Source organism: Mus caroli, unplaced genomic scaffold (assembly GCF_978045245.1).
Source record: "Mus caroli unplaced genomic scaffold, Mus_caroli_1 scaffold_13, whole genome shotgun sequence".
NCBI lineage: Eukaryota > Metazoa > Chordata > Mammalia > Rodentia > Muridae > Mus > Mus caroli.
Window position 1 is genome coordinate 2,529,133 of NW_028227268.1, and position 26,921 is coordinate 2,556,053.

Here is a 26,921-nt window from a genome sequence, read left to right on the forward strand (position 1 = left end):
CACTTCCGGAGCGCCCGCGCCGAGCCGTTAGCCTCGCTCGGTTAGCGTCCCTCCGCTTCAGCTGAGGTGGCTGCCACCAGGGGCCGCTGTCACAGCAGCACTGGGCGGCGAACGCTGGCTTCTTCCCGCTCGACTTTCTCAGACGCCGGCGTCCCGTCCCTTAGGTGGGTTGGTGTTCAGGTTTGGGAAATGCAAGCCCAGCTCTGCGCCTTACCTGGCGCCTCCAGCCCTCCAGCAGCCTCGGCCCCGCTCTGAAAAGATTGACCAGCAGTTGCATCCCTCGCACACACGGAGCCCTGAGCCCTGGGTTAACGTGGTTCCACTACTGCCAGGTTCGGGTCCGCACATCGACACATTGCATATGAGCACGCGCTTGCGGAGCAGAAAACCCTCGGAAATTTGAGACACCTTTGCAGCATAGATTTTTCAGTTGTACCGATTGTGAGAAATTAGTCCGAAATAAGAACTCAAAAACCAGTGAAGTCGAGGGTCCTGGGCGTGGTGGCGCACTCCATTAATTCCAGCATTTGAGGCAAGTGGATCCGTGAATACGAGGCCAGCCTGGTTTACAGTAATTGAGTTCTAAGACAACCAGGACTACACGGAGAAACCCCATTTCGAAAAAACAAAAACAAAAACAAAGGATCCTGCAGACCAGGGTGGGTGTGCGCGCGCGTGCGTTAGTTAGGGTTCTCTAGAGGAAGAGAACCGATAGAAAATACATAAAGGGGATTTAGAGCTTGCCATAAGCAGGCAAAAAACAAAAGCTTCCTTCTTTCATGTCTTTTTATACAGGCTGCCACCAGAAGGTGTGTCCTAGATAGAGGGCAGGTATCTGGACCCTTAGGTTTTAGTTCATTCCAGATATAGCCAAGTCCACAAACAAGATTAGGCACTACGGGGTGTCAACCCCAAACAAAACGCAAAATTGGCTATGCTCAACGATTTGGTGCAGAACTGTAGTTTTTATATTCTTGATTGCATTAGTCTGCCTCATTCCTTTCCTGCTGGGTGAGTACTTAATGAGGACCAATCTGTCTGTTTCTAGTATAGGTCTCTTCCCCCAAATGCCCATCCTGTCCGTTTAGGACCCAGGGCCTTACCTGATGTGTATCCCTCCCTCTCAATGACATGAGCTCAGCAGACTGTAGTTCATTTTTGTTTGTTTTTGTTTTCTTAGAGATTTATTGTATCTAAGGTACCTTCTCTGGTATTAGAGATGGATGGTTCATAGTTTATTTCTTAGACCAGCAGTTCCTACGGATCTCTTCCTTCTGAGTTCTGGGAAACGCTGGCATTGAGTCCAGAACAAGAAAATGGGAGAGTATGTACAACTGTGCTGTGCTGTTGTGAGGGAAAAATCATAAATATGGGAAGAGGACTTTGAACTGGAGGTGGGGATGGCCTGTGTGAGACTTGGGAGACCTGAAAGTTGTCCCACAGCTCCCTGAAGGACTTTGGCATTTAATGGTTACCGTGGGGTAGATTGTCACTTTCTTCAGTGGTGTGGCCACTGTTGCCACACACACAAGACACAAGGAAGTAGGAGGGCCCTTGTTGGGATGAGTGGTTTCAGTAGGGGAGGAAGGGGATGAGCGAGGCAATGGGGATGGAAATGGTTAGAATTCATCATCATCCATGCAAAGGACAAAGAAGAAAGAGTGTGAATGTGGCAGGCAGAGGGAACAAAGGTATAAATGTCCTGACGTGGGAGTGTGTGGGTGAGCAAAGTGTGCAAGTGAGTGTGGTGAGAGTGCAGGTGTGTGAGTGAGTGCAGGTGAGTGTGGTGAGAGTGCAAGTGAGTGTTTACAGCATCAGCTAAGGTTGAGGTAGCAATTGGCTTACAGTCCTAGGAGAATTCAGAGAAGTGTATAGCTATGTCATGTGTATGTACATTTCAAGAGGAAAGTATAAAAGAGTAGATTAGACCAAACTAGAGCATGTGGTTTGGGAAAGGCTTCCTGTAACACAGCCGACAGGACTTGAAAGCCAGCAGGTTTTCAGCTGGGTTTTCCAGAGCTCACTGTGCACCAGCTGCTGTGCTATTGCTTATCTGCCCTGTGTTACTTTACCACAGATGGGCAAGGCATTTTGCAGAGGAAGAAACTGCAGTTTAAAGAGTGGCTGGCCTGTAGTCATCAAGCCTGCAGACAGGAGAGGCAACACCCAGACTCAGGTAAGCCAGCCTGGCTTTGTTGGAGAGTGGTCAGGGCTTGGTATTTGGGGGCCATTCATACCAATGGAGATGGGACAGAAGTTGTGGATTCTGAGGAGGTTATGGCTGAGGTATTGATTGATATGTGTATGTGGGAAGAGAAGCGCAGCAGGAAGAGCCCCAGAGCATGGGGCTGCTGTAAGGCTGCACCCCTGCTCTTCCTCACTCTTGCCCCAGGTGGCTCTGAAACGTTCTGGGTGTGCCGTACCAGAGTACCAGAGGCGAGAGTTGCCAGCACTGCTCTCAGGAGGAAGGTGATGTATTCATGCTCATTGTTCAGCTGCATGTAGGTTCTGAATGCTCGTGCCGAGATTTATGTAGCAAACTAAAGGAGCAGGAACGAACACGCAGAATGTGGTATTGATGCTGGTGGCTGCTTGCTTGGTATTCAGCTCAGAGCCTCTGGCTTTCTCCTGAGGCCAGCAATCACCTCTCCAGGTACAGTTGTTCTGCAGCCTGACCTTCAACACTATCCATCTTCTGTGGAGATATTTGCTCCTAACTGAAGCACTGGCTCCTGAGAGGCAGAGCAAGCAAAGCTCAGGAGCAACTTACTAGGCATGAAAGCCCAGAAATCCCAAGTCTTATTGACTGACTCCAAGGTTACATAAGCAGTAAGCTGGGGGAGAAGAGACTTGTGGGTCAGGGAGCCCCAAGGTGTAGCTTTCATAACCTGTACCCAAGTGGGGTTGAGCATTTCAGCTTTTGAGTCACCTGTGCCCTGTACCTGACTAAGCTAGACTTATTTGGAGCCATTTCTGTGTTTTTTTTTTCCCAACATATTTTTTTGGGTAACTAGATGTTTGCTCACATCTCTCCAGGACGTCACACAACAGCACATGAGAGATATTCCTGCTCATACCTGGTGCACTTGGGTCACAGTGTGTCCTGGCTGAGCCCTCTGAGCCACTGCTTTCGTGGTGACTGTTCACCACTGGAACTTTCTGTTAGCTGAAGAAGCTCATGGCTATTTCAGCTAACAAATAGCAAGTCTCACAATGGTTTAGGAAAGGCTTCACTTCCCTGCCTTTGTTTCCTATTCCTAAGGGCCTTCCTTACCCACAGCCCAGTTCATGAACTCAGCTCATCTTCATTTGCTGGTAGATATTTTCAGGGAGGCTCCTTCTGGCAGAAGACTCTGAGCAGTGTTGTCTCTATCATAAACAAGAGTCCGCATCACCCCATGTGCTAATCTAGAGAGTAGGCTTTGTTCCGAGCCCTACTGGATACTACAGCAGGAACACTGTCACAGAAAACTAAAACCATTTCGAAAGAAACTGTGTGCGTGAGTGTACTTGTGCATGGACATGCAAATGCTTGGAGAACTTGGAAAACCAGTTCTTTTCTTCTACCATGTGGGTCCCAAGGACTGAACTCAAGGTGTCAGGCTCAGCAGCAAGTGCCCTCAGTCACCAAGCATCTGCCCAGCCCAAACAGGACTCTTAGCTGTGAAATTCAAGTTTATTAAAATAGGTATGGTAAACATGATGCAGTTTACAAATGTTAGATCCATGCATTTTGTACATCACAGTGGGTAATACTACACAGACAGTTATGACTTTAAAAGCAGAGCATACAAAATAAAACATCATAATTAAAAATTCCTCATGACAGAAAAAAAATAATGCCTAGTTCAAAGCCAGAAGGGTCCTTACAGCAAGAAGTGTGGGGCTGAGCTGCCCTCTGATGGATCACAGGAGCTCCAAGGCCAAGTTGGCAAGTTCATTAAGCCCTGTACCCGCAAAAACCTGGGATGCAGACATCCGAGGACAGGTACTCTCATAGTTTAGAATAAAAGATCACCACTGTGATCCTAATACCTTTCTTTTTAACAGTGCTAGGAATTGGACTTTAGGGCACCACAGATGCTAGGCAAGGGCTCTGCCATGTTCCCAGCACCCAAATACCTCGGATCTGAGCTTACACTAACACATCTTCATTTAAAATCTCAAGACATGAGAACTGGAAAGTGCTTTGTTTGTCTGTCCCTATTCCCACTTGCAGTGCTGGGGAGAGAACCCAGGGCTTTGCTATGGTAGGCAAGTACTTCACAGCCCACTCTAGTTCCAGCTCACCAGTGGCTCATCCTTCTTCACTCTGTCCACCAGCTCACCAGTGACTCATCCTTCTTCACTCTCTGTCCAGTGTTCCCAGTGAGTGGTTGGCAGTGGCTTGTGGTGGGTTGCTCATGAGGCTTTCCAGCTTTTATCAGCACCTTGGATTTCCTTGGGTTAGTGTGGCAATTTTCATGCATCTTGCAAACCAAGGGATATGAGTATACTACTTAGAAATTAAGGGACTGGGAAAAAGAATAAATTGAGGTCCTTCTATACATAAGTAAAAAATTTTTAAAAACTGACTACCCTGAGTTTTTTCTCTCTATGCAGTAAAGTGGTGGCCATGGTATTTGAGGTAAGAGGCAGTCAGTCTTCAGAAGGATCAGTATTGGGTGTGACCTTAGTGCAGTTCTCTTGTTCCTTCTGGAATGTTCATGAGGCAGTTGATTGACAATCATTCATCATACTTAAGGAAATTTTGGAATAGGCACATGATCCAGAAACAGCTTGGCTTTGAAAAAGCTATCACATTGTAGGGTGAGTGTAGGCCTTGAATCCAGTCTGTGCCCACACTTTCCTTCACACAAAAGCCACAGCCCATACTGGGAGCTGTGGAGGGAGGTGAGGAAGACCTTCCTTTCCAGCTGGGTTTGAAGGCTGAGCTGCTCTACCTTGACTGGCGGTCCCATTTTCGTGTAGCAGCTATTTTCCACACTGAGATGCAGCTGGACATGAGTATTTCTTCAGGGAACTGGGACTCCACTTCTGAAAGGATGTCACTGTCTTTAGTCTCCATGTAACTTACTAGAGTGTCCTTGAGGCTGTGAAATCAAGGAACAAGAGAGAGTTTTTGTAACATCACAGCCCAGCCAGTGGTCGTGCTTTGTGGTTCAAGAGAGACCAAGATGCTTGCCAAGACCAGACATGCTGAGAATCTTAGGTCAGCCAAGGGCTGAGCTCCTGTGCTGGTCTGGGAGCCCATGCCCGAGAGCTGTTGGTTTTTTGTTTTGTTTTGTTTTTTCAAGACAGGGTTTCACTGTGTATCCCTGGGTGTCCTGGAACTTTTGTAGACTAGGCTGGTCTTGAACTCATAGAGATCTGCTTGCCTCTACCTCCCTAGTGCACCACCACTGCCTGCCTTCAGAGGGCTGTTTTATAAACTGAGACATGATAAAGCAGACTCTTGCTTGTATTTTTCTCTGTAGACGCTTTGTAAGAAAAACTATCAGAGTTTACTTCATAAAACTAAAAGCTCGAGAACACTTGTAATACTGAGGAAAGGTTAGTTTCTTTCTATACACAGAGCTTTTCAAACTGTTAAGAGATAAGTAGACAGGGCTGGAGAGATGACTTGGGAGGTACAAGCACTGTTGCTCTTCATAGAGCTTGGGAATGATTCTCAGCACCCGCCTGGTGACTCACACCATCTCTATAGCTCCAGTTCCAGGGAGCAGACACTAAAGTGTTGACAGACTTATATGCAGGCAGAACACACAAATACATACAGTAAGAATTAAAAGTAAGATAAGCAGCCCTCCCCCAAATAAGCAAAAACGATTATCAAGAGGCAATTCATTGTGCCATACACAAATAGCTGATGAGTGTAAAATGTGCCCAGCCATTAAGTGCCTCAGAGTCAGGACGTACAGATGAAAAGAACATGCTGGTGTTGGACCAAGAGACTGACAGACTTGACAGAGAGGGCTAACTGTGTGCCTTTACACACTGGGGTGGCTTTTACATAAGTCTACTTGTCATGAGATTATGAGTTTTGTTGTTTTCATGTGGCCCAGAGATTGGCCTCAAACTTGCTGTGTATGTAGCTGATGATGGACCTGAGTCCTAAACTCCTGAGTGCTGTGATTATAGGTATGTGTCACCATGCCCCATTTATGCAGAACTGAGGAATGAACCCAGGGCTCCTTGCATACACTCTATCAGTGAGCTACATCCCCAGTCTGCCTTCCTGGTTGCTTGCCTTTTTTGTGTGTGTGATATGTTACATGTGTGCACGTTTGTCCATGTGTGTCCAGAGGCCTAAGGGTGACATTTTATGTCTTACTCTGCCACCTTGCATCTTATTTCTTTGAGACAGGTTCTTACTGGCCTGGGACTTGATTTTGTTTTTGTCAGCTGGCCAGTGAGTTCCCAGAATCTGCTGGTTGTCCCTACCATATACCCAGTGCTGAGTTACAGACATACACACTCAAGTTTTGATGTGGGTACCTGGGATCTAAACACAAGCCCCTACACTTGTACAAAACACACTCTAAGTTTAAGTACACTGTAGCTGTCTTCAGACACACCAGAAGAGGCCGTCAGATCTCTTTATGGATGGTTGTGAGCCACCATGTAGTTGCTGGGATTTGAACTCAGGACCTTTGGAAGAGCAGTCAGTGCTCTTAACCGCTGAGCCATCTCTCTAGCCCAACAACACACACTCTTACCTACTGGGCCATGTCCCCTAACCTCTGACTTTTTTTTTCTTTTAATTATAAAGGATTAAAATCAAATAGAATACTCAAACCAAAGAAGCCTGTTGTGGTGGTGCACACCTTTAATCCCGGCAGAGGCAGAGAGGCAGAAAGACAGAGGCAGAGGCAGATCTCTTGAGTTTGAGTCTAGCCTGATCTACAGAGTTGAGTCCCAGGACAGCCAGAGCTATACAGAGAAATTCTGTCTTGAAAAACTGAAAACCAAAGCAAACCAAATCTACAAAGTACCAAAGGCATGGAGAGTTAGCAGAAAAAGGATCTTGGATAAGGCAGGACTACCTTCAAGCCTAGGGGAAGCCACCGGCAGGCAATGGGACATTTGCCAGCAGCTGTACAACGCCCTACCTCCAATTGGGGTTGAAGCTGTTCGAATCCCGGGGGCCCTTGAGCTTGAGCACAATCATCTCATGGAGCTCCAGGAGGAAGGTGTCTAGGCCTGCCTCATTCAGGAATGTGCCCAGGAGTCTTTGGTGCTGTGCGCTGAGCTCCACTTTGTATTGCACATCAATTTCCCGAAATAGTTCCTGAAATGAAGGATGGACAAGGGTGGGTAGAGAGAGATAAGGCCCGGGAAGAGTGCCGCCACAGCCTCACAGTGGAAGCAGAGGTGAGACTCACTTTGTTCAGTCGCAGCCGCTGTTCTGACTTGTGTGCGGATAGGAACTGCCAGAGAGCAATGATGTGTCTCAGCCGACATCTACTGAAGGCCTGAAAGAAACAGCGTCATCCATGTGCATCACGGAATCCAAATGCCACACCATAGGCACATTCCCCCATTTCTGTCTTGAGCTCATTCTAGTTCCCTTGTCATGAGACACTTATCCACAAGTTCAAGTGACCTATGCCTGACTCTCTTCATGACATCACACATTGTACAGTTGCAGTGCTCACAGATGGTGGGCCCTGCCTAGAGATGACATCATAGAGCATGTGTCAGTCTACTGATCCAAGTATACGGTGTACAGGGCAGACTGATTGTGTGAGCAATGTTCTTGATTCTTCCTGCTTTGGGGAATTCCTACATTAATGCATGGTGGAATTAGGAAGTAAGCAGGGGCTTTTGGCAAGGGTCATGCTGATTCCCATGCGACACTTTCCAACAGGACTCCCCTCCCTCTTTTGAGACATGGTCTTACTCAGAAGCCTAGTATGGCATGGAACTTACTGTATAGCCCAGGCTGGCCTGGGAGTTGCAATCTCCCTGCCTCTTCCTCCTGAGTACCAGGAATACCACCAGGCTTGGCACTAGTGCTTACCTTTAAGACCTGAGCTGACTGATCACACATCCGTAGGACTTCTTCGATGTACACATTCAAGTCCATGCCAGGATCCCCACCAGCTGTGCTCAGGAAACCCAGAGTGACTTCTATGATAGACAGGGCTTCACAGGCATCACTATAGGACTGTAGCTGTCCACTGATGGCACTGATTGCTGAGTTAGGGAGTGAGCTCTGGAGAATAAAATGGAAAGTTGGGGTTAGGGTTGGGCTTGTTTCTCACCAACTGTGAAGAGATTAGCTTTGTCGCTGCTGAAGCTAGAGCTGGGACAAGCTCTCCAGAAGGCACTAGCCTGATGCTTGGTATGTACTAAGTGCAGGCAGCACTCCAGACTCCACAGACATAGACAAACTTATAGAACCTCAAAACAACACTATTAAGTTCTTTGGCTGTTTAGCCACAGCACACATAACTGTGATATATTACCAAGAAACCAGTCCCATAAGATGTCAGTATATTTAAAATCAGCTAAAAAAAAAAATTGGTGATCTGCTGTCCCGCTTCCTTTTGTAGAAAGCACTGGACTCACAGGAGTCTCAGGATTCTTATGAAGACACTGAGATACCAGTGTGCACAGTAGATGTGATGCAGCTGGAGCTGTCTTTAGTAGCTAGAGCCTCTCAGCAAGAGACAAGGGCTATCAAGAGCACCTGTGCCATTTTGTTCTTGATGTCCATGAAGAGATGCTCATAGTTCCAGTCCCGTCTGTATACCAGGGTGGGTATTCCCTAAAGGGAGAGAGAAAGTTTTAGAGATAAAATCCACAGTGGGTATATTCACTAGATGGCAAACACATCTTCCCTCAGTGACTCAGTAGCAGCACCCAGCTATTCAAGACATTTCTGGTAAAGCCCGCAGTGCTGCCCCAGGATGTCTATGCTGAAGATGCCATCTTTAGAAACAGTGACACAACAGTGAAGCTTTGCTACAGTGGCTTCAGAGATCCTGCTGTATGAAACACTGCAGCACACTGAGTGTGCAAGGGGCACCAGGAGGGCCAAGTGTAGGAGGATAGCTCATTCACCAAGGGAGTCACTGCACGAGATAGCAGGGCTGTCAGAGGGAATCAGAAATAGCTTTGGGATCAAGCCTAACTGTAAGCTATATGATAAACTTATGGATGCCTATGGAAATAAATAAACCTACATGCAATGTACTTAAGTGGACTGGAAGGATCTCCAGCAGTCCAGATAAAGGAACAGAGTGTGGCTCTGACACTGTGTTCATTCAATAGGTGGCAGAAACCCTATGTGTGAAGGCAGACAATTGAGTTAAGGTAACTGGAAACCTGAGCTGGAGCCACAGGCCTCTGTGCCGAGTGAAGCGAGGCAGTGAGATGCCATGCAGGGCGTCCAACATAGAGAACCCAGGAAACATTGTGTCAGATGGCTAAAATGACAGGTATGCCATGGCTGTTAAAGGTGAGGACACAGAGCGCACACACTGGTCCCTCAGGCATAGAGTGCTGAGGAACAAGGCAACAGTGGCAGAGTTTCTTGGTGGTGCTATTAACAATGGCAGAAAACCCAAATGCTAAGTCCCCTAGAGACTGGAGAATGTCTCCAGGGGACTGAGGTGCAGAGGGTCCAAAGAGCTTGAGATTACCACAGCCAGGAGGCTCATGGAACTGTGGCCTTGCATACTTTGAGTGGGAAGTAGCTGAGACTGTGGGTGGTGCAGTGCACTCTGGTGTCCCCCCAAACACCCCAATGGTACCTTACTTTTGACATAACTAAGCACATTAGCTAGTTGCAGACTCTGCTTACCTTGAGCGTCAGCCTGGGCTTGCCCTGTAGGAACCGGCTACTGATCTGCCGTTGGATCTTCTCTAGATCAAACTCTTGTGAGGTTTCCCCACCTTGCTGCACTTGGTACTGGCAGTTGGAGAGGATCAGTGGATTCAGATCCCGTTCCACCTCATAACTGATGACATGCAGGTCAGCAACCTCAGAGATATCTACAGAATAGCTGAGGGACAAGGCACATGCTGGATGTGGAGAACAGACACATAGGGACATCCCTGTTCCAGCCTGTATGGTCTGAACAGGTGTAGGCTGCACATCTATGGGCCACACTGGAGAGAATGGCCAAGGGAGGCTCTGCCATGGAAAGAACAGAAGGTGCGGAGGCTCAGGAGCCTAGGGACAGGCAAACACCATGCTCTCTTGGCTTGTACACCTACCTGTTGTCTTCATTGGAAAACTTTTGCACCGTGTAGACCATTTTATTGTGTAGGCTAATCAAGTAGCTGACTAAAGCAGTTCCACAGAGGCCTAGGCCCTGTCGCCTTGGAAGGATGACCTCAAATTCAGCATCCAGATCCAAGTCAGAACAGCAGTAATCTTTTGGTAGCTTGATCTCACCTAGAAATGACGAGATCATTCCTTAACAGACAGGTAAGCTGCACCATGCAGTCTTAGCTGTAGCATCAAGGTGAGGGGAAAAAGAGGCACACAGACATGGTCATCCAATCTAATAGAGCAGGGAGCCTATTTAAGGTCTTGTCTTTAACCAGACAAGTGTTCAATGCTGACAAGTGTTCAATGATCCCAGATCTTTCTTGAAACCCAGTTTTTGGATTTAAAAAGACGAAGGCTGTCAGGCCACCATACTTCTCCCAGACCCTCTGTGCTTACTGGCTGGTCTTATGTCAACTTGACACAAGCTACAGTCATCAGAGAAGAGGCAGCCTCAAGTAAGAAAATACCTTTGTAAGAGCTGGCTATAGGCAAGCCTGTGGGGCGTTTTCTGGATTAGTGACTTACAGGGGAGAGATAAGCCATTGTGGGTGGGGCATTCCCTGTGCTGGTGGTCCTGGCTCTATAAGAGCAGGCTATGGGGAACAAGCTAGGAAGCATCAACATTCTCATTCTCATGGCCTTTGCATCAGCTCCTGCCTCCAGGTTCCTACTTTGTTTGAGTTCCTGTCCTGACCTCTTTTGATGATACGATGCTAAGGAAGAAATAAGCCACATAAACCTTTTCCTCCCCAACTTGCTTTTGGGATGTTTCATCACAGTAATAGTAACCCTAACTAAGAGAGCCCCCATCTGAAGACACCTAGAGAGCTTGCATGGTGCTGGGTGTGACGGGCAACACTGAGCTTCGGAGCAGTATGTGCACAGCACATTCTCTTGTGACGCTGCTGGAGGGAGGAGGATACTTACCATTGGTCTCCAGTGACCGCCTCAGTGCATTCCACGTGGACAGAAAGATGGTGATTCGGTCATGCAACAGCTTTCTCAGCCCATCTGTTGAGCAGAGCAGTTCAGAAGAACTGTGACAACAATACAGCCCTGTTCTGACCCATAGCAGCTCTGCCTTCCTGTTGCAGCTTGGCTAGCTGGAACTAGGGTCTCTTTGTCTCATGCCCAGTGACCTGCTATTGAGCCCGCATCCCTTTATCTGTTGAACACTTACGTTTAGAGCTTGAATAGAGTCTTACCTGAACTGTGACTGTGAATGAAGCCTCTGATGGAACTGTATTCCACTCTCGAGACATTCTGGAACTGTTTGACCAGGTCCCTTTGCAGAGCCAATATCTCAGGCAGGAATTTCACCAACCTTAGTTCTGCTTCCTGCAGAAAGGAAGATGGTTTAGTAGTGATGCCTCTGTTTCCCTAAGGAATGCTAGTGAGCTTGGACATTTTGTAGGTGCTTGGGGGATTGATACTGCTGAGTGAGTCTGCTCGCTGTTCCATTTTCTATGTTTTTATTTTATACCATAGACTTTGGAAAGAGGTAAAGGGCCAACTCATTCTTTCTCTAAGTACCTACAAATGGCTTGCAGGGTTACACTCTTCTACACTCTGCCCTGGAACCCAGAGCCAAACCTGTGTGCCAAAATCCAGTGGGAAGAACTGCCTTGAGGGTTAAATCCTATCTCATCCAATACAAAAATCGACCCTGGATAGATCAAATACCTAAATGTAAGACCCAAAACTGCCAGAGGAAAATGGGAAATGTGCTGGAGTGAAGAGTCATTTCTGGACAGGAATCCAAAAGCACCGATTGACACAAGTGACTAAAAACCTTCTGTTCAACAAAGGAACCATTCAACAGGGGCAAAGGAGAATTACAGAAGACTTGCCATTAGCCCAAAAAAGGCTTCCGTCCAGAGTATGTAAAAAAAAACAATAGCCTAACAATTCCATTAAGAGTGGGTAAATGAACTGAATAGATACTTCTCAAGAAATACAGATGACCAACAAGTACCTGAAGAAATGTCCAGTATCATTAGTTATCAAGGAAAAACCAATCAGTAATATACTGAAATTCTATCTCACCCCTAGGCAGAAGGCCAGTGATAAAAACAGCCAGTGTCAAATGGGGGCCAGGAAGTGGAGAAAAAGGAATAGCATTGCTAGTTGAACATAAATTAGAACAGCTATTATGGCAAAGTAGGGAAGGTCCTCAAAAAATCAAGTGTTAATTACCAAACAGTCTAGCCTTTCTTCTGGTTATACACTCAGTAGACCAAAGACACATGTGCACCCCCATGCTTTCTGTGACTTCAGTGACAACAGCTAAGAGTTTCAACTTAGATGCCCATTAGCAGAGTGTGTGTGTGGTGTATATCACAAAGGAAGACACTCATCCACTGGGCTTAAGATGAATAAACCCCTGCAGTCCAAAGGAAAATGGCTATAGTTGGCTAAGAGGTCACTTATCTATTTGAAAGATTTATCATACATATAGAAGTACTCTGTGCATACTTGTCTGCATGCCAGCAGAGGACATCAGGTCACATCATAGGTGGTTGTGAGCTACCGTGAGGTGCTGGGAATTGAACTCAGGACCTTTGGAAGAGTAGCTAGTGCTCTTAACGCCTGAGCCATCTCTCCAGCCCCAAGAGGTTACTTTAATAAGTGAAATAAGTCAGATGCAGGAAGATAACTACAGCACAGTCATATGTCTGAGCTTAAAGAAGCTGGCTTAGAGGTGGGATAGTAACCACGTTCTTCTCCACTGTTCTCCAGTGACTGCCTCAGTGTGCTCCATGTGGACAGAAAGACGGTGATTGGAACAGTTTCTCAGCCCATCTGTTGAGCGTCAGATGGAGGGAAGAGGTAGGAAGGAAGGTTGGGCTTCATCAGTGCATTCCGTGAGTCACAATGAACTCCATTAATGTGTAAAATTCTTAAAAAGATAAAGAAGTGGTCTCTTGTGTTTGTGTGACTGGCTGGATATGTGAGTAGCTGTTGGAAGCAAACAGACATCAGTGGTCATTGTTCCAAAGCCTCAGACCCAAGCTACCTCAGCCAAAACCACCCTGAGAGAAGTCACAGCACTGACACGAGGCAGTTACTTTTGTGAATACCCAACACTGGTGCTCAGGGTAACCTCAAAGATCACCATGACCAGCACTCCAGTGGATAACAGAAACTGAGTTCCTGGGTCCGACAGGATTGCTGCACCTCAGAACTTCCCAACCTACTCCAGCCCACATTCCCAGCTTCAGACTCTGCCTAGATGATCTAACAGTTACAAACGTTCACGCATTGAATAATGTTTGCTGTCACTGCAGACACTGCAGATGACCTGTATCCTTTGTGGTCAGATGGCCTCCTGGCCCTCAATTCTCTTCAGATGACTACTGACTGACCTATGTGTTATTTTGCCTGTGACTATGCTTCAGAGGGCCTGAGACAGCAAAGGCCTTCTTGAGTTTCCTGCTACTAATATTCTCTTAGAGCCACACCACTTGTAACTACTCAGAACTTTGGCCCTTGGAGTCAGTGTTCTGAGCAGAGGTTCAGGGCTTCCTGTTTTTGTGAGGTCAAGCAGGAGTCCCTCGTACCTTCTGGAGGAAGTGCCAGAGGACAGGCACAGTTTCCTTGCCATTCTTCTGTTCCACTATGTGCTGCAGGTACTCCACTGTGATTTTCTTCCTGCAGCTCCAAATCTTTGAGCAATGAATTATACTTTTTTGGGGCAAGTGGGGCAAGAAGGTTGCTGGGTCCCCATAGATGATTTTGGTCACAGGGTTGGAGCTGATGCGCTCATCTTGGCTGATAAGAGCATTTATAGCTGGCAAGTTTTTGTCAAGATGCTGGATGAAGAGAATGAAACAGAATTCTGGAATTCAGACATTGCTGCACATGGGCTGTGGCTACCCTCCTACCTTGCCTGTCCCGCTGCTGCTTTCTGTTATAACTTAACAGTTCCTTGTAGGGTTTGTCCCCCCTCCCCCCTGAATACAGGGGATTCAGGACTAAGATGCCACAATCACTGCTTTCCTTCCACCTCCCCTCTTTATCTCTAGTATGCTTTGTTCCCCTCAGCAGTGCTCTTCTCTGACAGAAGAGTATTTCATCTCTGACCACTGTGCATCCGAGTGGGTCTCTCTGTAGGGTAGTAGTTCTGCTTCATACTCTCACATGCAGCTCTCTAGAGTGATGACAAGCAAGCTGTAGGTTGAGGGCAGTGAAGCCTGAGGCTCAGAGGAGTCCCTCCCCAGGGATGATGGGTAAAGATTACTCAGCAGATGAATGGGAGACCCCTACTCTTATCCTAGACAGAAGTGCTAAGCAACTGTCACAGCTTACCTTCAGTTCACGTAGCAGAAGAGTTTCAAAATGCTTCTCCCAGTTGTTTCTGCATCTTTTGGTTGACAATTCTGCATTAAAATTTAACACCCCTACAAATGAAACAAGAATGTGTGGGTTGCCCTAGAATAAGAGCCATAGCATCCTGCATACAGTAAGTACCAGTTAAGTGCCAATAGAGAGTTCAATATGGAGGAAGTACTTTCCTAAGTACCCCAAGGATGCTAACAGGCTTTCAATGAAATGAGGTTTTACTAAATAGCAAATTCCTGTAATGAATGCAGACTGGGGAGGAAGGCCTTAGAACAGGGATTTCAGTTTGCAGGCAGCCCCTTTCTTCTTGTTAGTATCTTATTTTAAAAGATTGGGTCGGGGGCTGGAGAGATGGCTCAGCAGTTAAGAGCGTCTGCCAACTGTTCTTCCGAAGGTCGTGAGTTCAAATCCCAGCAACCACATGATGGCTCGCAAGCATACGTAATGAGATCTGATACTCTCTTCTGGGATGTCTGAAGACTGCTACAGTGTACTTATATATAATAAATTAAAAAGGTTGGGGTGGTGGGTAAGAGCTGACAACCTGAGCTATATCCCCAGGACCCACAAACACCTGGTGTAGTGGGTTGCACCTGTAATTTCTGCACTGCACGATGGGTGGCAATGACAGGAGAATGCCTGAAGCTCACAGGCCAGCTATCCTTGAATATGCAGAGCAGCAGCAATAACAAGAGAGACTTCTCTCAACTAGATGGAGAACCAACTCCCAAAAGTTGTCCTCAACTTCCACACATGCACTGAGCAGGTGTGTGCCCCTACCTTAAAATACATGATACCATTGTTTTCCCACTGATGGTTTTAAAAGATCTTTGCAGGACTTTCTTTGGCTCAGCTGGACAGGAATGTTTGCCTATCATGTTCAAGGCCCCATGCATTAATCCCCAGCACCACCAAAATCAAAAAGGTTTTTGTTCTTTTTGCAGTTAAGGAAAAGTCATTCTTAACAATGCCATCCTTAGCCGGGCGTGGTGGTGCACATCTTTAATCCCAGAACTCCGGAGGCAGAGACAGGCAGATTTCTGAGTTCAAGGCCAGCCTGGTCTACAAAGTGAGTTCCAGGACAGCCAGGGCTACACAGAGAAACCCTGTCTCGAAAAACCAAAAAAACAAAAATAAAAATAAAAATAAAAACAACAATGCCATCTTCACTGGAGGATGGTTCAGTGGTTAAGAACACTGGAAGAGTCGTAGCCAGAGGTCCTGAGTTCAATTCCCAATAGCTACATGGTGACTTGTAATGGGCTCTGATTCTCTCTTCTGGTGTGCATGAACATAGGGCACACATACACATAAAATAAATTCATCTTTTTAAAAAACTAATGCCATCTTCAGTGCTATTTATCAAATCATCTTGCATGTCCTTTCTTGATAGATTTAAATGCTTAGAACACAACTGTCAGCTCAATGAGCAGTGCTGGCTTTTTCTCAAATAAATTGTGTACACAGAAACAGCCCATGGTCAACTAGGAGAAACTGTGTGCATGGACACGGTCCATGGTCAACTAGGAGACTGGTTTACAACCATGGACTTTTTCATAAAAATCAGAAGCAAGGCTAATGACTGATTCTTGTGTGATTCTTGCTTGGCATGTTTCTCCAACACAATAGGTTTGCACTTGTGTGTAAATACTCCCAAGTACCAAAGGTCACAGGACCTTGTGCATGGTGATTTGAGAACAGAGCAATTTCTTCAGCCTGCTAGGAGTTTGGGCTTCTGTTTCTCCCATCCCCTCTCTTTTTATTTAAAAAAAGGATTTTTCCTGTGAAGCCCAGGTGATCCAAGAACTCATATTCCTCATGCCTCATCTTCCAAAGTGCTAGATTACAGGCTATTCTCAAGTCTGTGGTTCCCACTCCTTCAGGAGTCCTGGGCCTAGCATAGCTCTTTCCCCCTGTGCTTACCCTGGCTCTGCACCCTGAGCAGGCTGCTCAGGATGAGGTGGACCACATGGATGGTCTCGTCGGCACTCCTGCCCAGCATCTTGGTTAGCTGCTCCAGGTCTCTCTGTATGTGCTGCTGTAGGAAGCCTTGTGGGTCCTGGACCGAAGGCTTAATGATAACTGTCAGGGCCTGGGAGTAATGAAACAAAACGTTCAGAAAATCTCATATATAGTGGAAATGGTGAGCCCAGGAGAGGGCAGAAGAGCAAGACACCAGCATCAAGTCAGAGGATGACTTCTAAGCATGATGTAGCAACAGAGATGGTAGAAGGAACAGGCATAAGCTGGCTGTCGGATTATCTAAAACATCAGCCTTGAACTTTTTGTCCTTTTTAGCTAGTATTCATATGGTAGAGATGGAGCATACATGGCCTTAGCTTCTCTGTGCTGCTCTCTGAAAATAAACTTCATCATCACATCCTTACACATTGTGTACAGGTGACATTGAGTCTCATAATGCAAAAATCTAGTTGGTATCAGTTAAGAAGAAAACCAGACTCTATATCTTTCCATGGTAGAACTCTTAGCTCTAGAGCACCATGAAAAATATTAATAATAAAAAAAGAAATGGATTTTACATAATCTGAAAAGTGCTTCTTATCCCATTCCATGCCACGTTGGAGATTAGGCTTCTATGACCTGACAGACTAAGCATGAGCAGCACACTTGTAACCCACAGGCACTGGAAAGCAGGCTTAGAGCTGGCAGGAAACAATAGCAAGGTCTTCTCTAGCAGCTCAAGAGAACTCTGAGCAGCAGCTTATTACAAGTACCTGGGGATCATGGGTGGCTCCCACAAGCATAGCCAAATGAGTGAGTAGCCGGGTGAGAATAAAGACCACTGGGGATTGCCCTCGGTCAGATACTTCTGCTACACCACTGGACTGTGGGTCCCCCAACACGTGGCCAGTCTGCGTTCTATCCTCATTGTTTCTGGAAAGGAAGAGAAGACAAGGTGAACATTAAAAGAGGCTAATCTTCCAAGCTTTAGGGTGATGTCTCAGATACTCAGGGCTTGGAGATAGGGTTCCATTCGCCGAGGAAACATTAAAAGTCATCGTCATCATTGTCATCGTCCCCCTCCTCATCTTCCTTTCTCCTATTCCTCCTCCTTGGCCTGGGATGCCTGCCTATATAACTTTACAGACCTCCCTTCTGGCTAGCCAACAACCTAAGACTCAGCTTAATGTGGCTGCATAAAATGGCTGCTGCTGACCCCCAAGAAGGCATCAGAGAAGAGGCTTGCAATCGTCTCTGGGCAGCTAGAGTTCAGAATATTTTGCACCCATGCCTGTATTTTCCATGTACTTCTCATTTTCCCAATAATTGGGATCCAAGGTCTGGTAGAACATTTTGCATCATATGTAGTAGGTGGGAGATACAGTGTGTACATTCAGTTGCAAGAATACTGCATGTCAAGGACCTTCAGCTTGGACATAAGCAGCTCTGACTATACCAGAACATATTGTGCTGTAGACAGGCCCCACCAATCAATCAGAAGGGAGTAATGAGCTAAATTGTGTCAGAAGTGTGGGGTCAGACTTACCTATCTGGCCTTGTAGGCAGTCTAGTCGACTGTGAGCACATGGGAACAGGAGTAGCATTCTGTCTAATTCCTGTGTCATTTTACGTATCAGGCAGCTTTTACTAAGGATTTTACAATGTCATGGGTGTCTTAGAACCTCCCCCTCACACAAACCAAGGCATGGAAATATTTGGCAAGCTTGATTGTGTGCCGCTTATTTTCCTTACATTTGGAAAAACAAAAAGCCACGTGTGATGATGTGCCCCAGTAATCTGAATACTCAAGTACCAGGACAGCCATGGATATAGTGTGAGATCCTATGTATAAAAACAAAATAAACGCCGAGTAGTACTAGCACATGCCTTTAATCCCAGCACTTGAGAGGCAGAGGCAGGCGGATTTCTGAGTTCAAGGCCAGCCTGGTCTATAGAGAGTGAGATCCAGGACAGCCAGGGCTACACAGAGAAACCTGGTCTGGAAAAACCAACAAAACAAAACAAACAAAACCCCTTGGGAAGATGAGAGAGAACTAAGGCCGATGGGTTACAAGTTCAAGTTAGGTGGCATGTGCAGAGATTGGCAGATGCTGGCTCAGTGTGTTGGACCTGACTGTCCTCCCAAGTCAGGGCATCTGCTTATAGAAAAATATCTGTACAAGGAGTAAGTCCAGGACCCACAGAACATATCAGTATTGGTAAGTGCTAATATGCCAGCCACGTTGCATTTAGGACCAGTGATAGCACCTTACAATTTCCCAATGACAGGGACTTTGGCACTGATGCCATGCATGACATAGATCCAAAAGGACAATAGTGTCTGAGGCACAAGTTAGTGACAGTTTAGAGAAAAAAAAAAAAAAAAAGTAGAAGCAGTGCTGAAGTCCAGGGCTGATTCCTAGCAGGGAAGCAGCAGCTTATGTACCTGACAGCATTGAAGCCCTCATGCGGCGTGTGATTAAGACCTCCGACTGGAAGACCACAGTCCAGACAGGTGCTCTCTTGCATTGGTCTGCCACACTAGAGTGAACACAGTGTTGTGTTATGCATAAGAGCTGCTGTGTAACAACCCTGCTCTGCCATAGAAAGGGATGGTTCCTATGTGTGCATATAATTCTGAGGAGTGATAATGGGGACAGGGTGGACACTCCTAAGTATGGTAATAGAAATGCAAACTTTTATGAAAAGTAGACATAAAACTGAGTTTGAATCCCAAATTGATTGACACAGTATAGGAAAAGTTGAAGCACACAAGTCTATTCCTTTCTTGTACCTGTGCACTCGTCTTAGGGCTGTAATATCTAACACCGTAAAAAGCAGCATTACTCACTTTCAGCCTAATTTTTTTTAAATATATGATGGCGATTTAAAAATAATCCAACATAACATTATTTGCAAGGACCTCTTTAAAAAGTTAGATGGTATAGCTCTGAACTGTGTGACACATGGCCCACAGCATACCAAAGCAGTCATAGACCCCCCAAAACCTGGGTCCATCTGGGAAAGAATCCTTTTTTGCCTCGTTCCATGGACAAGGAAGTATGTAAGTCTCAGAATTGGTGGGTTGTTTGCCTCAGTCCCCTCCACAACTTGTCCTTAATGAACGATGTGTTACTGCAGCCTGGTAGCCTGCTGCTTAGCAGGCACAGTGCCTGGGGTGGCAAAAGCCTGGGTAGTCCAGGATGGTGATTCCCTTCCATCCTTTCCATGGGCCAACTATGGGATGTCTTTCCCGTTCAATAGTGTCACTAACCCCTGCTGTGTGGTCTGAAAATGCAGTTATCCCAACCAGCAGCCCTCTGGGGATCCATCTCACCAAACTCTATTCCAAGCACCAAAACTCACCTCTCCCACAGAGCATAGATGGCCTCTGGGACAAGCTGTTAAAAGAACAAGACACACATTGGCTAGTTAGGGTCACCCACTGGGGCCTACTCTCTGCCCTCTCTGCTCCTGATCAAGTAGGACACAGCCTTCGCACCTCCCTAGAAGTTTGAGCTGTTGGGTAAATTGTGAGGAAGTATGTGATATATGCGTAGTGTGGATGATGGATGTGCTCAGTGAAAATGTCTGAACTTAGTTTTAGAAAGCAAAGATAAATTAGATGAATTAGATCACTAGTTCACAAACAGTGAATTCAGCAGCATGGTAGATAGTATTTTCCACCTTTCTTTTCTTTGGATTTATTATTGCTGTCTGACAAAATTTAAAATATTTTAAAAAGATTATTTACTCAAAGCAACAGCAAAATCCACACAAAGCCTTGGGCTACATGATTTTGCCTTCCAGTTCTGTATTTCAGCCTTGTCTTTATTTGAACTTCAGTGTAGCTCAGAGTCCCCTCTTTTCTCAGATGCATGTTCTAGAGTGCACCAAATGCTGCAAAGGGCTTCCTCTAGACTCAGACATAGGAGCAGAGCATGGGTCCTGTAAGCCACAAAAGGCAAATGTGGCCCCCAAGCACAACCCAAGGTCTGTGTCCTTCTATCAGAAGAGCATGGTGCCAGCACTTACTGTACCAGGTGACATTTTCCAGGCCCCTCCAAGTCCTGGCGTGAACTAGCAGGTCTTCAGGCATTGTTGGAAGAAAAGCATTCTGAAATCCCAGAAGCAGGACAGGTCATAACAAGTGAACACACATCCGTACAGTCAGAACAAAGCAAGGAGGGCATTGACTGTGCAGCCTCAGGGATGCCTATGATGCCTAGTCTTGGCTGTCAATCTGGCTGGATCTGGAATCAACTAGGAGATAAACTGCTGGGCATACCTATGAAGGATTCCCTACTCAGGGTATCTGAAATGAGAACACCCACCCTACTTTCTACATTAAGGAGGTCCAGGAAGAGTTCCTTGTGCTCCTTTGCCTTCCCTTCCTGCGGGCAAGGTCATCTGTTGTGTGTACATTACTATTGAGTTAATCTTCCTCTTGCTCCTGCTGCCATCTATCCCTGACAGAGTGTCTCCAGGAACCCTCTAGGGGACTAAACAGCTATGGGGTTCTCAGCCTCTCCATTGTAGGGCTACCCAGACTGTATCACACACAGCTATCTGACAAATACAAATCCCCTTTCAATTGTATTCATGCCATTGGGTCCCTGATATGGCTGTCTCATGTGAGGCTATGCCAGTGCCTGGCAAATACAGAAGTGGATGCTCACAGTCATCTATTGGATGGAACACAGGCCCCCCAATGGAGGAGCTAGAGAAAGTACCCAAAGGGTCTGCAACCTTATAGGAGGAACAACAATATGAACTCTCTATCTGCATATGTAGCAGAAGATGGCCTAGTCGGCCATCATTGGGAAGAGAGGCCCCTAGGTCTTGCAAACTTTATATGCCCCAGTACAGGTGAATGCCAGGGCCAAGAAGTGGGAGTGGGTGGGTAGGGGAGCAGGGCACGGGGAGAGTATAGGGGGACTTTTGGGATAGCATTGAAATGTAAATAAAGAAAATATCTAATAATAATTAGAGAGAGAGAGAGAGAAAAAGAGAGAGAAGCCTAACACAGTGCTTAGGAGTCTGTACCACCACTGTGGGCAGACAGATTAAAATCAATAAGACAGATAGTTTTAACAGTTCCTAAGTCACCAGGTTTGTTTTCCCTGGGGACAAAGCCCTGAAGAAGTGATCTTACCGCCATGTTGACGGGATAGAAGGCCAAGTTCCTCAGGGGCTTCAAAATTTGGTTGTGTCCACAGAGGAGGATGGTTGCCACATGGACAGCCATTTCAGTCACCGTTCCCTTCAGGATGCTGTTAGCAGACCTGATCCTCAGCAGGGGCAGAGTATTATCCACTAGCGATCTTGCAAAGCATCTGATGTTAGGATCAGAGAGGATCTTGCTTTCCTTAATGAATTTGTTCACTGCCTCCAATTGCTGATGAGAAAAATGTTCTTAACATTAACATGTTTCAAAACAACATTGTAGGGCTGGACTGAGCACTTGAGAGGTAGAGATAGAAGACTCAAGAGTTAAATAAAGACTAGCCCAGACTACATGATAACCTGAATTCCAATATGGTGTGGTAATGCAGACCTGTAATCCCGGGACTCAAGGCAGAGGGAAGAGGATTGTGAGTTTAAAGACAATGGAGAACAGCACCGGGGTAGCTAGGGTGCAGGGTCGGCTGACACGCGCCAGCTACCCACAACACCCGCCACAGGATCTTAAGATCTGGTGAGTGGAACACAGCTTCTGCTCCAATCCAATTGCGCGCGGGACCTGAGACTGCATTAGTTAGGGAAGCAGAAAACCGGCCTGAGTAGGGCCACAGGCCTCTTCCGGCCTGACCAGCACCGGGGTAGCTAGAGCACAGGGTCGGCTGACACCCGCCAGCTACCCACGACACCCGACACAGGATTTTGAGACTTCGGGTGAGTGGAACACAGAGTCTGCTCCAATCTTTAAACAGTGACAACGATAACAACTAACCCCAGAGATTACCAGATGGCGAAAGGTAAACATAATAATCTTACTAACAGAAACCAAGACCACTCACCATCATCAGAACCCAGCACTCCCACTTCGCCCAGTCCAGGGCACCCCAACACACCGGAAAAGCTAGACACGGATCTAAAAACATATCTCATGATGATGGTAGAGGACATCAAGAAGGACTTTAATAACTCACTTAAAGAATTACAGGAGAACATGGCTAAAGAGTTACAAGTCCTTAAAGAAAAACAGGATAACACAATCAAACAGGTAGAAGTCCTTAAAGAAAAACAGGATAACACAATCAAACAGGTAGAAGTCCTTAAAGAAAAACAGGAAAACACATCCAAACAGATGATGGAAATGAACAAAACCATACTAGACCTAAAAAGGGAAGTAGACACAATAAAGAAAACCCAAAATGAGGCAACACTGGAGATAGAAACCCTAGGAAAGAAATCTGGAACCATAGATACAAGCATCAGCAACAGAATACAAGAGATGGAAGAGAGAATCTCAGGTGCAGAAGATTCCATAGAGAACATCGGCACAACAATCAAGGAAAATGTAAAACGCAAAAAGATCCTAACTCAAAACATCCAAGAAATACAGGATACAATGAGAAGACCAAACCTACGGATAATAGGAGTGGATGAGAATGAAGATTTTCAACTCAAAGGACCAGCAAACATCTTCAACAAAATTATAGAAGAAAACTTCCCAAATCTAAAGAAAGAGATGCCCATGAACATACAAGAAGCCTACAGAATAGTAGTCTAAATAGACTGGACCAGAAAAGAAATACCTCCCGACACATAATAATCAGAACAACAAATGCACTAAATAAAGATAGAATACTAAAAGCAGTAAGAGAAAAAGGCCAAGTAACATATAAAGGCAAGCCTATCAGAATTACACCAGATTTTTCACCAGAGACTATGAAAGCCAGAAGATCCTGGACAGATGTTATACAGACACTAAAAGAACACAAATTCCAGCCCAGGCTACTATACCCAGCCAAACTCTCAATTAACATAGATGGAAAAACCAAAGTATTCCACGACAAAACCAAATTCACACATTATCTCTCCACGAATCCAGCCCTTCAAAGGATAATAACAGGAAAAAACCAATACAAGGACGGGAACCACGCCCTAGAAACAACAAGAAGGTAATCCCTCAACAAACCTAAAAGAAGACAGCCACAAGAACAGAATGCCAACTTTAACAACAAAAATAACAGGAAACAACAATTACTTTTCCTTAATATCTCTTAATATCAATGGACTCAACTCCCCGATAAAAAGACATAGACTAACAAACTGGCTACACAAACAAGACCCAACATTTTGCTGCTTACAGGAAACTCATCTCAGAGAAAAAGATAGACACTACCTCAGAATGAAAGGCTGGAAAACAATTTTCCAAGCAAATGGTATGAAGAAACAAGCTGGAGTAGCCATTCTAATATCTGATAAGATTGACTTCCAACCCAAAGTCATCAAAAAAGACAGGGAGGGGCACTTCATAAACATCAAAGGTAAAATCCTCCAAGAGGAACTATCAATCCTGAATATCTATGCTCCAGATACAAAGGCAGCCACATTCATTAAAGAAACTTTAGTAAATCTCAAAGCACACATTGCACCTCATACAATAATAGTGGGAGACTTCAACACACCACTTTCACCAATGGACAGATCATAGAAACAGAAACTAAACAGGGACACAGTGAAACTAACAAGTTATGAATCAAATGGATCTGGCAGATATCTACAGAACATTCTATCCTAAAACAAAAGGATATACCTTCTTCTCAGCACCTCATGGTACCTTCTCCAAAATTGACCACATAATTGGTCACAAAACAGGCCTCAACAGATACAAAAATATTGAAATTGTCCCATGCATCCTATCAGATCACCATGGACTAAGGCTGATCTTCAATAACAAAATAAATAATAGAAAGCCAACATTCACGTGGAAACTGAACAACACTCTTCTCAATGATACCTTGGTCAAGGAAGGAATAAAGAAAGAAATTAAGGACTTTTTAGAGTTCAATGAAAATGAAGCCACAACATACCCAAACTTATGGGACGCAATGAAAGCATTTCTAAGAGGAAAACTCATAGCTCTGAGTGCCTCCAAAAAGAAACTAGAGAGAGCACACATTAGCAGCTTGACAACACACCTAAAAGCACTAGAACAAAAGGAAGCAAATTCACCCAGGAGGAGTAGACGGCAGGAAATAATCAAACTCAGGGGCGAAATCAACCAAGTGGAAACAAGAAGAACTATTCAAAGAATCAACCAATCAAGGAGCTGGTTCTTGGAGAAAATCAACAAGATAGATAAACCCTTAGCCAGACTCACTAGAGGGCACAGGGAAAGCATCCTAATTAACAAAATCAGAAATGAAAAAGGAGACATAACAACAGATCCTGAAGACATCCAAAACACCATCAGATCCTTCTACCAAAGGCTGTACTCAACAAAACTGGAGAACCTGGATGAAATGGAGAAGTTCCTAGACAGATACCAGGTACCAAAGTTGAATCAAGATCAGGTTAATGATCTAAACAGCCCTATATCCCCCAAAGAAATAGAAGCAGTCATTAATAGTCTCCCAACCAAAAAAAGCCCAGGACCAGATGGGTTTAGTGCAGAGTTCTATCAGACCTTCAAAGAAGATCTAATCCCAGCTCTTCACAAACTATTCCACAAAATAGAAACAGAAGGTACTCTACCCAACTCATTCTATGAAGCCACTATTACTCTGATACCTAAACCACAAAAAGACCCAACAAAGATAGAAAACTTCACACCAATATCCCTTATGAATATTGATGCAAAAATCCTCAATAAAGTTCTTGCTAACCGAATCCAAGAACACCTCAAAACAATCATCCATCCTGACCAAGTAGGTTTCATCCCAGGGATGCAGGGATGGTTCAATATACGGAAATCCATCAACGTAATCCAGTATATAAACAAACTCAAAGACAAAAACCACATGGTCATCTCGTTAGATGCAGAAAAGGCATTTGACAAGATCCAACACCCATTCATGATAAAAGTCTTGGAAAGATCAGGAATTCAAGGCCCATACCTAAACATGATAAAAGCAATCTACAGCAAACCAGTAGCCAACATCAAAGTAAATGGTGAGAAGCTTGAAGCAATCCCTCTAAAATCAGGGACTAGACAAGGCTGTCCACTTTCTCCATACCTATTCAACATTGTACTTGAAGTCCTAGCCAGAGCAATTCGACAACAAAAGGAGATCAAAGGGATACAAATTGGAAAAGATGAAGTCAAAATATCACTTTTTGCAGATGATATGATAGTATACATAAGTGACCCTAAAAATTCCACTAGAGAACTCCTAAACCTGATAAACAGCTTTGGTGAAGTAGCTGGATATAAAATTAACTCAAACAAATCAATGGCCTTTCTCTACACAAAGAATAAACAGGCTGAGAAAGAAATTAGGGAAACAACACCTTTCTCAATAGTCACAAATAATATAAAATATCTTGGCGTGACTCTAACTAAGGAAGTGAAAGATCTGTATAATAAAAACTTCAAGTCTCTGAAGAAAGAAATTATAGAAGATCTCAGAAGATGGAAAGATCTCCCATCCTCATGGATTGGCAGGATCAACATTGTAAAAATGGCTATCTTGCCAAAAGCAATCTACAGATTCAATGCAATCCCCATCAAAATTCCAACTCAATTCTTCGACGAATTAGAAAGTGCAATCTGCAAATTCATCTGGAATAACAAAAAAACCTAGGATAGCAAAAACTCTTCTCAAGGATAAAAGAACCTCTGGTGGAATCACCATGCCGGACCTAAAGCTTTACTACAGAGCAATTGTGATAAAAACTGCGTGGTACTGGTATAGTGACAGACAAATAGACCAATGGAATAGAATTGAAGACCCAGAAATGAACCCACACACCTATGGTCACTTGATCTTTGACAAGGGAGCTAAAAACATCCAGTGGAAGAAAGACAGCATTTTCAACAAATGGTGCTGGCACAACTGGTTGTTAACATGTAGAAGAATGCGAATCGATCCATTCCTATCTCCTTGTACTAAGGTCAAGTCTAAGTGGATCAAGGAACTTCACATAAAACCAGAGACACTGAAACTTATAGAGGAGAAAGTGGGGAAAAGCCTTGAAGATATGGGCACAGGGGAAAAATTCTTGAATAGAACAGCAATGGCCTGTGCTGTAAGATCGAGAATTGACAAGTGGGACCTCATGAAACTGCAAAGCTTCTGCAAGGCAAAAGACACCATCAATAAGACAAAACACCAATAACACAAAAACCACCAACAGATTGGGAAAGGATCTTTACCTATCC

At 45.1% G+C, this 26,921-nt stretch overlaps 1 protein-coding gene and 1 long non-coding RNA gene across 8 annotated transcripts in view; one reads left to right on the forward strand and one right to left on the reverse strand.

Annotated features, from left to right (window-relative positions):
- Positions 1-46: 46 nt before the first annotated feature.
- The window catches only part of LOC110304765 (uncharacterized), a 36,164-nt gene continuing 9,289 nt past the window's right edge, over positions 47-26,921 (forward strand). The window contains exons 1-3 of one of the 2 annotated variants that reach the window (XR_015044913.1): positions 47-659; positions 2,078-2,176; positions 13,025-13,114. This is a non-coding gene — a long non-coding RNA (uncharacterized LOC110304765). The remainder of the gene's footprint in view (positions 660-2,077; positions 2,177-13,024; positions 13,115-26,921) is intronic. The other variant, XR_003838020.1, reaches the window with a different exon arrangement.
- Rnf213 (ring finger protein 213) overlaps positions 3,663-26,921 on the reverse strand; it is a 103,881-nt gene continuing 80,622 nt past the window's right edge. For all 6 annotated transcript variants that reach the window (XM_029483690.2, XM_029483687.2, XM_029483686.2 and 3 more), the window contains 17 exons: positions 21,744-21,986; positions 20,624-20,705; positions 19,955-19,989; positions 19,035-19,129; positions 17,362-17,521; positions 16,550-16,718; positions 14,594-14,685; positions 13,846-14,097; positions 11,491-11,623; positions 11,213-11,296; positions 10,228-10,408; positions 9,812-10,013; positions 8,696-8,773; positions 8,024-8,218; positions 7,386-7,475; positions 7,113-7,291; positions 3,663-5,093 (listed from right to left, as the gene is read on the reverse strand). In XM_029483690.2, coding sequence (XP_029339550.1) covers positions 4,940-5,093; positions 7,113-7,291; positions 7,386-7,475; positions 8,024-8,218; positions 8,696-8,773; positions 9,812-10,013; positions 10,228-10,408; positions 11,213-11,296; positions 11,491-11,623; positions 13,846-14,097; positions 14,594-14,685; positions 16,550-16,718; positions 17,362-17,521; positions 19,035-19,129; positions 19,955-19,989; positions 20,624-20,705; positions 21,744-21,986 — 2,424 coding nt within the window. In that variant the 3' untranslated portion in view covers positions 3,663-4,939. The remainder of the gene's footprint in view (positions 5,094-7,112; positions 7,292-7,385; positions 7,476-8,023; positions 8,219-8,695; positions 8,774-9,811; positions 10,014-10,227; positions 10,409-11,212; positions 11,297-11,490; positions 11,624-13,845; positions 14,098-14,593; positions 14,686-16,549; positions 16,719-17,361; positions 17,522-19,034; positions 19,130-19,954; positions 19,990-20,623; positions 20,706-21,743; positions 21,987-26,921) is intronic.